This window comes from Telopea speciosissima, chromosome 10 (genome assembly GCF_018873765.1).
Source record: "Telopea speciosissima isolate NSW1024214 ecotype Mountain lineage chromosome 10, Tspe_v1, whole genome shotgun sequence".
Classification (NCBI taxonomy): domain Eukaryota; kingdom Viridiplantae; phylum Streptophyta; class Magnoliopsida; order Proteales; family Proteaceae; genus Telopea; species Telopea speciosissima.
Window position 1 is genome coordinate 39,983,034 of NC_057925.1, and position 11,892 is coordinate 39,994,925.

Below are 11,892 nucleotides of genomic sequence, written 5' to 3' on the forward strand. Positions count from 1 at the left end.
CGTGGTTTTTGTAGACCTTAATTTCATGTTCAGAGTAAGACAGTCGAAGGTACCTATAGTGCTCATATTCCTGCCACAGGCTAATAATAGTGTTGTAGTATCAGAGATTCTCCCATCACCCTGCTTCATATTGGTGACCTTTTATTGGATTTGTTACACCTTCGCATAGTTACCAACTCGATCAAAGGTCCGGGCGACACTATCCCACATATCCTTTGCAATCTCCTTGTCCATAAATCTCCTACTTATCTCATGTTTCATGGAGAACACCAAGTCATAACTGTGGAGTTCTCAGTCTCCCATTTCAAATATCCTGGATCAATAGTAGCAGGCTCCTTAATAGAGCCAGTAATATACCCTAATTTCCCCCTACTTCTTAGGGACATCTTCACAGAACAAAAGCAGTCCAAGTAGTTGGTATTGTCCAACTTCACAACAGAGATTTGGGTGTTGAGGTTATCAAAGGTAGTGGGGAGACCACTAGCCGAAATTGGTCCACTAACCTCAGAATCATTCCCAGACATAGTTGACATGGTACCACAATATCCAACAAATCAGAATAGTTTCTTGCACAAATGGGGAGTAAACTCTACCGAAACACAAGTAAGGAGTCAAGCAAACAAAGAGCAATACACTTTCCAAGCAGTCACAGAAGCAAAAACCGAGGATAAATCCTTAATAAAAAGCTAAATCAAACACTTCATGTGCATCCCAACTTCATTCCATAACAATCAAAGTCACTTAAGTAGTGTAACTCCACAACTCACAGCAGCCACTCACCACATAACATCCAAAAACTTCTAACCGAGAAGAAAAAAAACAGCTAACGATATCTGTGCAGCAGCATAGAAGAAAGCTATGCTCTCTAACTGTCCCCTTTATCAACCGAGCTCTTGGGGACTTAAAAGGGACCCTTGGGCGATCCAAATAGGCTTGGTGTCATAGCAAACCAAGCAGAAACGAAACCAGAACCAGAACTGAGAAGGAAGGGCTGGTGGAAATTTCTGGGTTGCTTCTAGGGCTTTAATCTCCTTCAACAGCTTCTAGATTCCCTCCATTGTAGCTTGGTTTGAGGAGCAGACCTCCAAAGAATGTAGCATGAGTATTGCTTCACATAGTACAACCTCTAGTGAAACCCTTTATCCTCTTAGGGTTCCAAAGAGAGGTGAAAGAAAAGACAACCGAGCTTGGTCGACTCTCAAACTAGAGGACTCGGCTCTGATACCAAGTTAGAACTTTAGGATGGATCGATTTTAGTAAGAGAGAAGAGATTTACAGCAAGGAGGAGAGAAGAGAAGAGAGGAAGAAGAAGAAGAGGTTGAGAGAATCGATTGTGTGTTGAGAATATCTGTCAACACACATATTAACTTCATTAATAACCTTCTATGAATTACACAGACCTCCCTAGGGAGGTAAATGGAAATAAGAAAAGAAAGGAAAAAATACAACTTAGTCATGTCTTATAACAAGACAATGACAGAACTACCCTTATACAAAATATTCTAACAACTCTAACAGGCTCGACTTAAGTGGGTGGAGTAGATGAATGAGCCGAGGTCAACCAAGTAATTCACAATCCTAATCATTTTTGTAGCTTTTACTTTGTTGCTTGAAAATTGGAATGTTGTTATTTTCTAACTGTAAAAACTGCAATGCAACCCTTGAACATATAGCTAGAAATATTTACTTTGTCCATCTTCGTAAAAATGTTTGCACAATGTGTCTTCTCTCCTTCAAAGAAACCACATACATAATCTGTTTTTAGCAGGTCATCTCTATAAACAAAAATGAGAATGAAGACCAAAGAAAAGAGGGAGAGAAAACAGTCAACTCCAAGAGAATGGGAGTCGATCAATAGGATCCTCCTTCAGTTAACGCTTATTATTTATAATGAAATAACCCTAACTAAACTTAAGGGCAAAACAGGAAAAATAAAAAGAATAAGAACGACTACTAAAACGATCTACTAGCTATCGGGATTAGCGCTAGTAACTAGCACTAATCCCTAATTCCGATAACACCCCCTCAAGCTAGAGCATATATATCAATCAAGCCTAGCTTATTACAAATATAATCAATTCTTCCATACCCGAAGGATTTAGTGAACACACATCTGCAAGCTGTTCCCCTATTTTGACATGGCCTATAGAAATAGTCCCTTCTTGTAGCTTCTCTCGAACAAAATGGAAATTGACCTGAATGTGTTTTGTCCTCTCTTGAACATAGGATTTGATGCAATGTGAACCACTGCTTGGTCATCATACCACAATTGCATGGGAGACGGATCCTTAAATCTGAGTTCAACTAATAACTTTTTTACCCACATCAGCTCGCATGTGACATGTGCCATGGCCCGATACTCGGATTTTGCACTAGATCTCGCCACTACACTCTGTTTCTTGCTCTTCCACAACACAAGATTCCCTTCAACAAAAATACAATAGCCCGTAGTGGATCTTCTGTCAATACTCAATAGGGGATCCAGCCCAATCGGCATCTGAGAACTCCTTAATTCTTTCATGTCCATGATTTGAATATAGTAAACCTCGTCCTAGAGCCTTTTTGAATAACTGCATCCCAATGAAACGTGCGAGGTGAGGACAAAAACTAACTCACAACATTGACCGGAAAAGCAATATCAGATCGAGTCATAGTCAAATAGTTCAATTTCCAACTAACCTTCAATACTTCTCAGGATCATCTTGATGCAGGTGCACAACCTTGGACCAACCCAAACCCGTTTGGGAACCCAGATGGAGATGAACCGGTCCATTATGAGTTTTGGTTCAGTAGGATATTTTACTTTATGGTATATCTTGTACTTGGGTCCATTGATTTATTTTATAAGTTATTTTATTGTTGTTGATGGAGTTGTGGTAGAGTTAGAGTCAGGATTTTATTTTTGAAGTCCAAGATAGAGTCAAGTTCTATTTTACTTTTAGAGTTATGTTAGGAGTCTTTGGAGTCTTTTTATTTTCCTCTTTAAAATACCAGCTAGTAACCGAGAAAGACAGATTTGAAGAATGGAATACTGAAGTGTTTATGAGTGCCTACGTGGCTTGACTGATTGTGCGATCTAATGATCTTCTTCTCCCCTCCCCCCTTCTTCTTATACGATTTACCCTCTCCCTTGTAACTCTGATATTCCCTTCTCAAATTTCTTCCCTCTTTTAACTGAACCCCCACCAAATCTAGAGCATCTCCACCATCAACTGTAAGTTTCACATTAGGATCCATTGGAGTATCTGAAGGTTTGGATCCTAACATTCCTGTCTCTGAAAGTAAATCAAGAACATACTTTTGCTGTGAAAGTGAAATGCCTTTCCTTGACTGAGCCACCTCAACTCCCCAAAAATATTTCGACTTGCCCAAATCTTTAGTTTGAAACTTTTGCTGCAAGTGTAGTTTCAAACTCTCAATTCCTGTAGATTCATCTCCTGTAATCACAATATCATCAACATGCACTATAAGAAATATTCTCCCTGCACTAGATTGCCGATAAAACACTGAATGGTCACTGCTATACCTGGTCAGCCAAACTCTAGAATAACTTTAGTGAATCGGCCAAACCACGCTCGAGGGGACTGCTTCAGCCCATACAAAGACTTCTTGAGTTTGCACACCATACTAGACTCCCCCTAAGCAACAAAACCCGGAGGTTGCTCCATACAAACTTCCTCATGGAGATCACCATGGAGGAACATTGATGCAGGTTTATCACCAAATTGGGCTTCTTTTTCTAGAAATAAGTCTAGGGTTGGGTTCTGGGCATGTTGGGCCTTTGATCCCTTAGGTTTTCTATGTAATAGGCCACTTTATTGGGCCTAAAATATGGGTACATAAGTTGCATACGGGATTAGCCCTGTACTTAGTTTATTTTCATGTTTTTGTGTTTTAAACCACTGGTCCAATTTGAGTGATTTTAGAATATTCTCTTAGGATAGATACTTTTTAACTTAAGTCATATTTTAGGGTCCACGCCTCTACACGAATTTTAGAGGGAGTGTTTTGTATTTAGACTCAGCCTGGGATTTATTATTCCTAGGCTGCATAGGAATTTAGGCCTTTGGCCATTATAAATAAAGGCAAACCGTGGGGCTCCTTTTTACCTCACTGTTTATAAAATTTCTCTCTTGCAAGCTACTGCAACTGTTCTTCTACTGAAGATATGTTTTGTGTATGATCAAAGCAAGGTGGGATTGGTGTGTGATCCAATCGACACCTTATGGTCATAGTTCAAAATCTCATTTCGTTTCGGTCAAAATTTAAAATATTTCGAGTATTTCGGTCGAGTCAAAATGAAATGCAACATCGAATTGAAAAAATGCAATAATTCAAAATTTTCGGTCATCTCGTTTCGGAAATCTCGGTAATTTTGGTCATCTTGCTTTGCTGAAATTTCGGAAATCTCGGTCATTTTGGCATTTTACACCCACAATGGCCAAGCTAAACTCAGAAAAAATACCATATTTCAACTAAATTTCGGTTAGACCAAAACGCCGAAACAAAACGAGATTTTAAACCTTGCTTGCGGTGTGAAGCCCGGGTGGTTCGTTAGTGGGATTGGAGTTTGATCCAATCGACACTCTATGGTGTGAAGCCCGAGTGGTTCTCTTCAAGTTCTAGTTTCAAGTTCAAATTCCAAGATCCATTTTTTTTTCAAGCTACTGCCATTACAAGTTGCTGCCGATTACTCCCTGCTACTGCAAGTAAGTGTGACAGCATCCCCATCCCCCTACTTCTTCTAAACCCTCTACAGCCCAACCCTAACTTTCCCCTTTTATTTTCTTCAATTCCCTAAACCTAATTCAGTCACAGCCATAACCCACCATCAGAATTCATCCAATTTTGAACCACAGCATCCTCACAGTACCTCTTCTACTCGACCTTGGCTTCTGTCCCATCCCACCATTAAAAACCCTAATTTCTCTTAACCTTCATTAAACCCGAAACCTTAAAATCCTGCCCAGCTACATCCAGCCATCATTAGACCACCATACCCTAGCCGAGTGAGACTCTCCCTACGTATGGAGAACTCGACTTTAACCCCCTGCCCTAATTCCATCTCTAAACCCTAGATCCCCTCACTTCCATCTTTTCAAAAACTTGAAACCCTAATTTGCTGTTCTTTGACTTCTCACACTTCCGCTCATCAAAACATCACTGGATCAATACTGATAGACTTCCCTACACCTGCCTAGCATAACCAACACCTCAAACCTTAACCCTAATTTTGACCTAAAACCATATTCTGCCCCAATTGGACTACCAGTTCATATCAGATCCTGGTGTACTGGCTCCTAGTTGGTCTCCTACCAATCTAGGACTACATTAAATGCATTTTTAACATCCATATAAAGACCAATGGTGAGAGGCAGCAAGAGAAATCAAAATATAAACAAATGCAAGTTTAGACATAGGTGAAAAAGTGTATAAATAATCAATGTCATATACTTGGGCATAACCGTTCACCACAAGTCTAGCCTTCAAACAAGCCAAAGAACCATTAGGGTTCACCATAACCACAAACACCCATCGACAACCAATAGCAAATTTACCTGCAGATAAAGGCACTGGATCGCAAGTACGATTCTCCTCCAAAGCCAACAATTCCTCAGTCATAGCCGCTTGTCAACCAGGACTAGATAATGCCTCTACAACAGACTTAAAAATATGATAACTCTCAACAGTAGACAAAAATGAATGAAATGAAGATGACAAGCTACAACAGAATACAAAATTCAAAAGGGGATGTTGGTACAACTCCGAACACCCTTACAAAAAGCAATAGGAATATCAATGTTAGAAGGAGGAATACTTATCTCAGGATCAGCTAGCAACGAAGGTGAGGCAGACACCGTTGAAGAGGGGGGGGGCAACATTTGGAAGAGGACGACGATCATAAACAGTGTGAATGGCTGCCTTTGGAAGAGGAGGCGGCAGTGGTGGAGCATAAACAACATGCAGAACTAAAGTTTGAACAATATATATAGGAAGATCATCATCCAACTCAGAAACATCAAAGGAAGAGTTTGGATTAGGAGTGAACATGGTACAAGATCTCGATGAGATCTCACCAAGTGTCCTCCTCTTCCTTTGAATTCGAAGTTTAATCGGCATTGGTACCGCCACATCTTGGTGGCCTATAGTCCTGAGGGCGTACTACCATAGCCCTTTGAGATTTTGGGCTGAGGTTCCCGGGAGGGTTCCTCCTTACTCGTTGTCAATTAGGGATGGTCCGGTGAATATTGTTGGAAACATGTGAGCTAGATTGGAAAGCTATTGAATAAACCGAGATCTTGATAATATCTCGGTTTCGCTAGGACTGGACTCGAGACGAGAACAATATTTCGGTCGAGATCTTGGTATCTCGTTGAGATCTTGTGAGTTATCTTAGTCTTGGTTCAACTCGAACCAACTTTAACATAAATACACCCTCTTGACGAGATTTCGACCCCAAACTTGAAATCTTGCTCTGTCTCGCCTCTCTCAATCTGTTGTGAAAGGAAAACACATAGTTAGTGCTTTTCTTTTTGGCAAATCTTACCTCTAATTGAAGATTAAGCTTGTAGATTCAACATTGAAGCTTCAACATCAAGAGAGGGAGTTGCATTGCATCTCAAGAACATTTTTAGGTAAAAATTACTTCTAAAAACAAATTTTTTTATAAAACATGATCAATACTTGTTTGTTGACTATATAGTTATTATATGTAATACAATGTCTACAGATCTATGGATTGAAGGAGGCGGAATTATTAATCTGCTTTTAAATATCGTGTGGAATAGCCTAGGGTAGACCTCACGTACGCCGTAGACTACCAACTTAGGGTCCGAAGTCAAAGTACTATTTTGGGTTTGAATTTGTATAAACTAATGTTTTTATTGTGTTTAGAAGGCCTAAAATAGGGTGGATGTCAAGTTTCAGGACCTATCTTGGTCATATGGACATCAAAACCCACCACCTAGTTAAGACGGGTAAAAATACAAGATCTTGGCAGAACTCGGTTTTGTGGCCTGGCGAAACTAGGGGCGATACCCCTCCATTTTTGGGAAAAGGTTATGGAACAATTGTATGCTTTGGTAAGCTTGTTGATAGATAAAAGGTTGAAAGGAAAATATGGTAAATAAAGCACAGAAGACAAAGACAACGAAGAGGTGGGACGAATAGTGCCTGTGCCATGAACCTTTGCTAATGAACTGTCAGCTAAGGTGACACTAGATGACGACGAATTAAAGGAGGTAAATATACCTGAAACACCAGACATGTGATCTAACGCACTTGAATTGATGATCCAAGGACGGGTAGTAGACGAAAAACATGCAGTGGCATTACTTGTTTGAACAAAAGTAGCAGTGAGAGGCTGAGAAGACTGAGAATTGTGAAATTGGGTATATCGTGCATAATCCTCATCAGACATCATCACATTCTTATTCTCAGACTGTGGAAGTGTGGAGATGATGTAGCTGCAGGCTCAATACTAGCAACTGGCAAACTATGGTTGAGATGGTTTGCCATGAAGTTTCCAACAAAAATGTTTGATATGACTTGGTCGTCCACAATGATGACAGGTTTTAATAGAAACCGGAGTAGTAGAAATAGCTTGTGTACCAGAATAACCAGAAGTTGGTGCCTTATTAGAACCACTACCAGCCCCACGAGCACGATTACCATCACCACTACCATTCCCACCACCAGCCCCACGGTTAGGGATATAAGAAGCAAGGGCTGAACTATCAACCGGTGTACTATAATCATGATAATTCTCACGAGATACTCGTAGAACATGTGAGAAGGTATTTGCAATAGAGGCTACCTTATCACTCCCAAGAATCTGAGAGCGAACAAAGTTGTACTCTTTGCCAAGGCCACCCAAAAAACCCATAACTGCAAGTTGCTCCCACTGGTTTTGCATCTGCTTCACATCAGAACTGATCGGAAGTAGAGGATTTAACTCTTCAAACATCCTCTTAAAATCAGCAAAATATTGGGTCAAAGTGCGACCCTTTCTATCGACCCGATAGAACTCCTGTGACAGCTCATAAATACGGGACAGATTGTTTTGTCCAAAATACAAAAAGTCACATATTCCCACAACTCCTTCACAGTATCAACATATGTTACCAGCATAGTATTATATTTCGTTTCGGAAGGCCATTTCGGCTAGACCGAAATTTCCGAGATACCAAAATTTCGTCGAAATATTGTATTTTTTGCATGAGTTTTGCTTGGCCATTTGTGGGTGTAAAATGCCAAAATAATCAAAATTTTGACAAAATAGTGCATTTTTTAGACCGAAATTTCCGAAACGAGATGTCCAAAATTTCCAAAATTTCACCGAAATTTCTGAATATTGCATTTTTTCAATTCGATGTTGCATTTCATTTCGACTCGACCGAAATACTTGAAATATTCAAAATTTCGACCGAAACGAAACGAGAGTTTGAACTATGGTTACCACAGATCAACAATCTAGTTCTGCATAGAATTTAACGTCTACCCCAAAATTCGTGCATCAATAGTGTCCCACGATGTATCATCATCAGGTTTTGTCTTCGTCAAGTGATCTTGTTGGTCGCAGCCTGTCAACACCAATTAAACAATCTTCTATTGCTGAAAATTCGCAGCTCCTTCTAATTTCTTCTTAGTAATTCGATTAGAGGATGAAGATACCGCCGCAGTCACAACATTCTTTGTATCACCCATCTGCAACTAAGCAACTAGAACCAGAAATTATAATATAGATTGGAGTGCAAAGGAAGCCACAAAAGAACCAAAACCGATTCTGTGAAGAACCCCTGAAAAAGCTGATCCTGTAAAAAATCCTGAAACTTCTGAAATTTGACTTCAACCTTCACTCCATAAACCAGTAACCACCATAATAATAATAATAAAAAAACCTAGTTCCTCATGAACTAGTCTCTAAACGAAACCAAATAGTAGCATAGGGTGCTTGCCTCCTTCAAGCCGAAAAATTTAGGGAAACTGCAAACTTGAACTGTATTGATTCAATCAATATTAATTTAAATCAAAGAAGAAATATGAACAATGAATCCTGAGTGAGTATGTAGCAACACTTAAGGATCTTGCTCTGGTACCATGTAACTGATAATGAGAATGAAGATTGAAGAAAAGAGGGAGAGAAAAGAGTCAACTCGGGAGAATTGGAGTCGATCAATATGATCCTCCTCCATTTAACACTTATTATTTATAATGAAATAACCCTAACTAAACATAAGGGGAAAACAAGAAGAATAAAAAGACAACTAAAAGACTTACTAGCTATCGGGGTTAGCACTAGTAACTAGCGCTAATCCCTAATCCCGATACCAATAAAATGACTTTTCCTCAGCAGGATTAAGATCCCTATCTGTTGTCCGTACTTCACTACTGATGGAAATTGCTTAAAGGATAATTGTTTCATAACTAATTTCTAGCTAAACTTCTGGTGGTGTTATGATGCAATGACCTCAAGTCTCTTGGTTCAGCCTCAGTAAACTTTTGGAGCGTGAGATGCAGGGAATTGAGGGCCTGGACCATAAAGAGGAGGTTTTCCATCCTCTTCTGTATAATGTAGTAATAGCTGGATTAAATTCTGACATAGCATTGTTTACCATCTCACCGGGATCCTTTAAAAACTGACACTCGCTTTTTTTACTGTGTCCTCCTTTTGTGGTTTGCAATTTTGTCTCGTGAATTTGTAAAGATGTTAGACTCATGTGAGTTGCTGCTTATGTTGGCAAGCCACGAGCTATGACCTGGATATATGGCATTATGGGTGTGGGTTGAATAAATAAAGACTTACAGAATCCTTTTTGACAACTGGCTAATGCTGGAAGCAGTGAATAAACATGGAAAAATTAGAATTACATTATGTTCTCTAGGCTTCATTACACCAGGACCTTAGGCAGCTCTTTTGTTAATGAGGGCTTGCCATACAACAGGTGAGTTTCCTTTCCTGTTGGGCTTTGATTTTAGACTCTGTGCATGTGTAAAAAGAGTCTGTGTGTTTGTCAGTAAGCATATTTATTGTCTTGGGCTTTTCGTATTTATTACACTTGTTGCACAAATGCAGCTTTCCAGAGATTATCTCGACTAGAGGGCATAATACCAGCTTTGGAGACATCTCATGCATTGGCTTATTTGGAGAGACTATGCCCCATGCTGCCAAATGGAACCAAGGTCGTGCTGAACTGCAGTGGCAGAGGTGACAAGGACGTTCAAACAGCCATTAAACACTTGGAGCTCTAGGGAGGTTGTCGCTATGCACTTCTCTTCGATTTGATCCAAATTTTGTATCTACTGACAGGAAGGGTTTCCTCCTTGTTACAAAAGAATTTTTATATGTAGAACATTTTTACTATTCTATGATTATAATTCTGTTTTTAGATGTTGCAGGGTCTAATATTTACCCTGACATATACATACGTTCTGGGATAGCTGATTATTGACTACATAATAACATTTTTTTTTAAAAGCGATAATGACTACATAGAATTTTAGCCTGTGTATAAGCTTATCAGGATGATCTGGTTGAACAAGTCTAAAATCTGGAGCCGTGCCTGATATGCTTCTATCAGGGTTTTTCTGCAACATGGAGGTTGACTTTCCAGAGCCTACATAGATTTTTAGCCTGTGTAGCTTATCAGGATGATCTGGTTGAACATGTCTAAAATCTGGAGCCATCCCTGATATGCTTCTGTCAGGGTTTTTCTGCAACATGGAGGTTGACTTTCCAGAGCTTCAAATCTATTTTGTCTAAACACTCTGAGGTTCTGCTTGCTATTTCTAAATCTAGTCAGAGTTGTGGGTTTGATAGATAAAAGACCTCACCTGTTTTGATACTCTTGAGAAAAACAGGAAACCCAATCCCATGACCGCTATTGCAATATCCTCTTTGTTCAAGCGAGTTACCACAGCCTTCACTTCAATCCCAAATACTCCCCCAAGTGAATTCAATTCATGTTATCAAAGCCAAAATCCATCAGCTTCTTGAGTTTTGATTGGTGCAGATATATCTTGCTAATGCTCCAAGAAGGGGAGGGAAAGCAAATCTCCATTAGGATCTCAATGGGCGCTGGATACTAGTCTAGATTTTTGTCATGTAACCAACCAAACCAACACCAGTAGTCAAGTTTACAAAACTTCATTGGGGAATGGGATTGAGGAATTCTAAGGTGTGTCTGGTTGTGTAAATCTGTTGGAGCCGCCATCGATTCTGGATGGTCATCCACTGAGTTACCATCAGTGGATTCGTTATTCTAGAAAATAAACTGTTTGATTTTCATGATTTTGTGACAGGAATCTTCATGAAAAATTGTTTGGTTACCCTAAGTTTGTTAGTTGGATTCACCCAGATTCTATCTGAAAAACTATTTGATTACCTTGAGTAAGTCAGTTGGATTCATCTAGAATCTATCTGAAAAACTGTTTGGTTACTTTGAGTCTCTGTCAATTATTAAACCTTAAATTTAAAAGTACAAGACACTTTATCCAATAATAAAAAAATAATACGATTACCATATTAATGTTCTCAAATAATTAATTAAATCCAAATACCATCCAACCTAATATAACCTAAATTACTAATATGCCATTGCTATGCGTAAAAATACTAGCTTTATTTATTGTGTTTGACATATAAATTACAAAAATGTCATTTTATACACATCTATATTAAATTGATTAATTGGAACATGATTTCAATCACAAAGACATAATTTAAAATATATAATAATAACAAATTGATGCTTGAAGCAACAATATATAGGGCTGTAAATGGATCGGATTCGGCTCGGATAGTGCTATGTCCGCATCTGCATCCGATTAGCTATCGAACGGATTCGGATAGTGCTAAACGGATACGGATCGAATATTTTATCTGTTTACATG

General features: G+C 39.1%; 1 protein-coding gene across 1 annotated transcript in view; it reads left to right on the forward strand.

Moving 5' to 3' along the window:
• Nucleotides 1–10,332, forward strand: part of LOC122643144 (tryptophan synthase beta chain 1) — a 61,952-nt gene extending 51,620 nt beyond the window's left edge. The window contains exon 5 of the mRNA XM_043836787.1: nucleotides 10,076–10,332. Coding sequence (XP_043692722.1) covers nucleotides 10,076–10,251 — 176 coding nt within the window. The 3' untranslated portion in view covers nucleotides 10,252–10,332. The remainder of the gene's footprint in view (nucleotides 1–10,075) is intronic.
• The last annotated feature ends 1,560 nt before the right edge of the window (nucleotides 10,333–11,892 follow it).